The sequence below is a fragment of the Nothoprocta perdicaria genome, unplaced genomic scaffold, assembly GCF_003342845.1.
Source record: "Nothoprocta perdicaria isolate Ctin4 unplaced genomic scaffold, notPer1 scaffold_1969, whole genome shotgun sequence".
In the NCBI taxonomy this organism is placed as follows: domain Eukaryota; kingdom Metazoa; phylum Chordata; class Aves; order Tinamiformes; family Tinamidae; genus Nothoprocta; species Nothoprocta perdicaria.
In genome coordinates this window covers 1-1,219 of record NW_020455170.1, presented here as the reverse complement: position 1 = coordinate 1,219, position 1,219 = coordinate 1, and the positions used below count along the sequence as shown (strand labels likewise).

General features: G+C 67.8%; 1 protein-coding gene across 1 annotated transcript; it reads right to left on the bottom strand.

Annotated features, from left to right (window-relative positions):
• Nucleotides 1-197: 197 nt before the first annotated feature.
• Nucleotides 198-719, bottom strand: LOC112945698 (voltage-dependent L-type calcium channel subunit alpha-1F-like; the record flags this gene model as incomplete). The annotated part of the gene is made up of 3 exons (XM_026037352.1): nt 198-281; nt 364-474; nt 549-719. Coding segments are annotated over 3 exons (366 nt in total), but the record flags the coding sequence as incomplete, so codon positions are not given.
• Nucleotides 720-1,219: the final 500 nt, after the last annotated feature.

Below are 1,219 nucleotides of genomic sequence, written 5' to 3'. Positions count from 1 at the left end.
CCAGTACCTCTCCAACGTGCCCCCCGTTCTGCGGCACACGCACGGGTGGAGCGTGGGATGGAGCACGGAGACGTGAGACGGACACGTGGAGAGCAACACACGGATGGACACGGGAACGTGGTGCCCGGGTGGGGGGGGGCTGCACCCCGCGCCCCCCCCCCAGCCGCCGGGAGGGGACAGGGGGCCGCGCCACTCACGTTGACCTCGGTGACGGCGATGTCCACCACGCTGCCCACCACGATGAGTGCGTCGAAGGTGTTCCACGCGTCGCAGAAGTAGTGCTGGGGGGGGGGCACGCAGGGGGTGAGCGGGGGGGTGCTGGGGGGGGGGTCTCTGCGCCCCCCCGCGCCCCCCAGCACCCACCCGCGGCTTGAAGGCGATGATCTTGAGCAGCATCTCCACGGTGAAGAGCCCCGTGAAGACCATGTTGAGCAGGTCCATGACGTAGTTGAAGGGCTTGGACTGCTCGTAGTGCTGGGGGGGCGAGGGGGGCACGTGGGGGGCTGCCCCCTCCCCACATCCCCCCCCCGGGCCCCCCGGCGCGGCACCTGCACGGCCAGCGCGATGGTGTTGAGCAGGATGAGCACGAACATGATGTACTCGAAGGCGGTGGAGTTGACCATGGCCCAGACGCGGTGCTGCGTGCGGTTCTTGGGGATGTAGCGGCGCAGCGGCTGCGCCTTGAGCGCGTACTCCACGCACTGGCGCTGCGGGGGCGTCACCGTGTCCCCCGCGGCCCCCGCGGCCCCCGCGGCCCCCCTCGCCCCCCGGCACCGGCACCTGGTTCTTGTCCAGCTCGCAGTTCTTGTACTCGCTCTCGCCCTGCGCACGGAACGTGATGATGACGAAGCCCACGAAGATGTTCATCATGAAGAAGGCGATGACGATGATGTAGATGATGAAGAAGATGGAGATCTCCACGCGGTAGTTGTAGATGGGGCCCTGGTCCTCGGCGTTGGCGTCGATGGCCTTGTACAGCAGCCTGGGGCACGGCGGGGGGGCGTCACACCCCCCCCAAAACACCCCACCGTGCCCGGGGAGGGGGGAGCAGCAGCTCCCAGTGCTCCCAGTGCTCCCAATGACCCCCCCTCCCCCCGATTCCAGGGAGTCTGGAAACTGACACGGAAACGATTGGAAATAAAGCAATGCAGGTGACCAGAGGGGGCGGGTCGAGATGGTGACAAGGGCGGGGCTGAAGTTGAGGGGGCGGGGCTGAAAT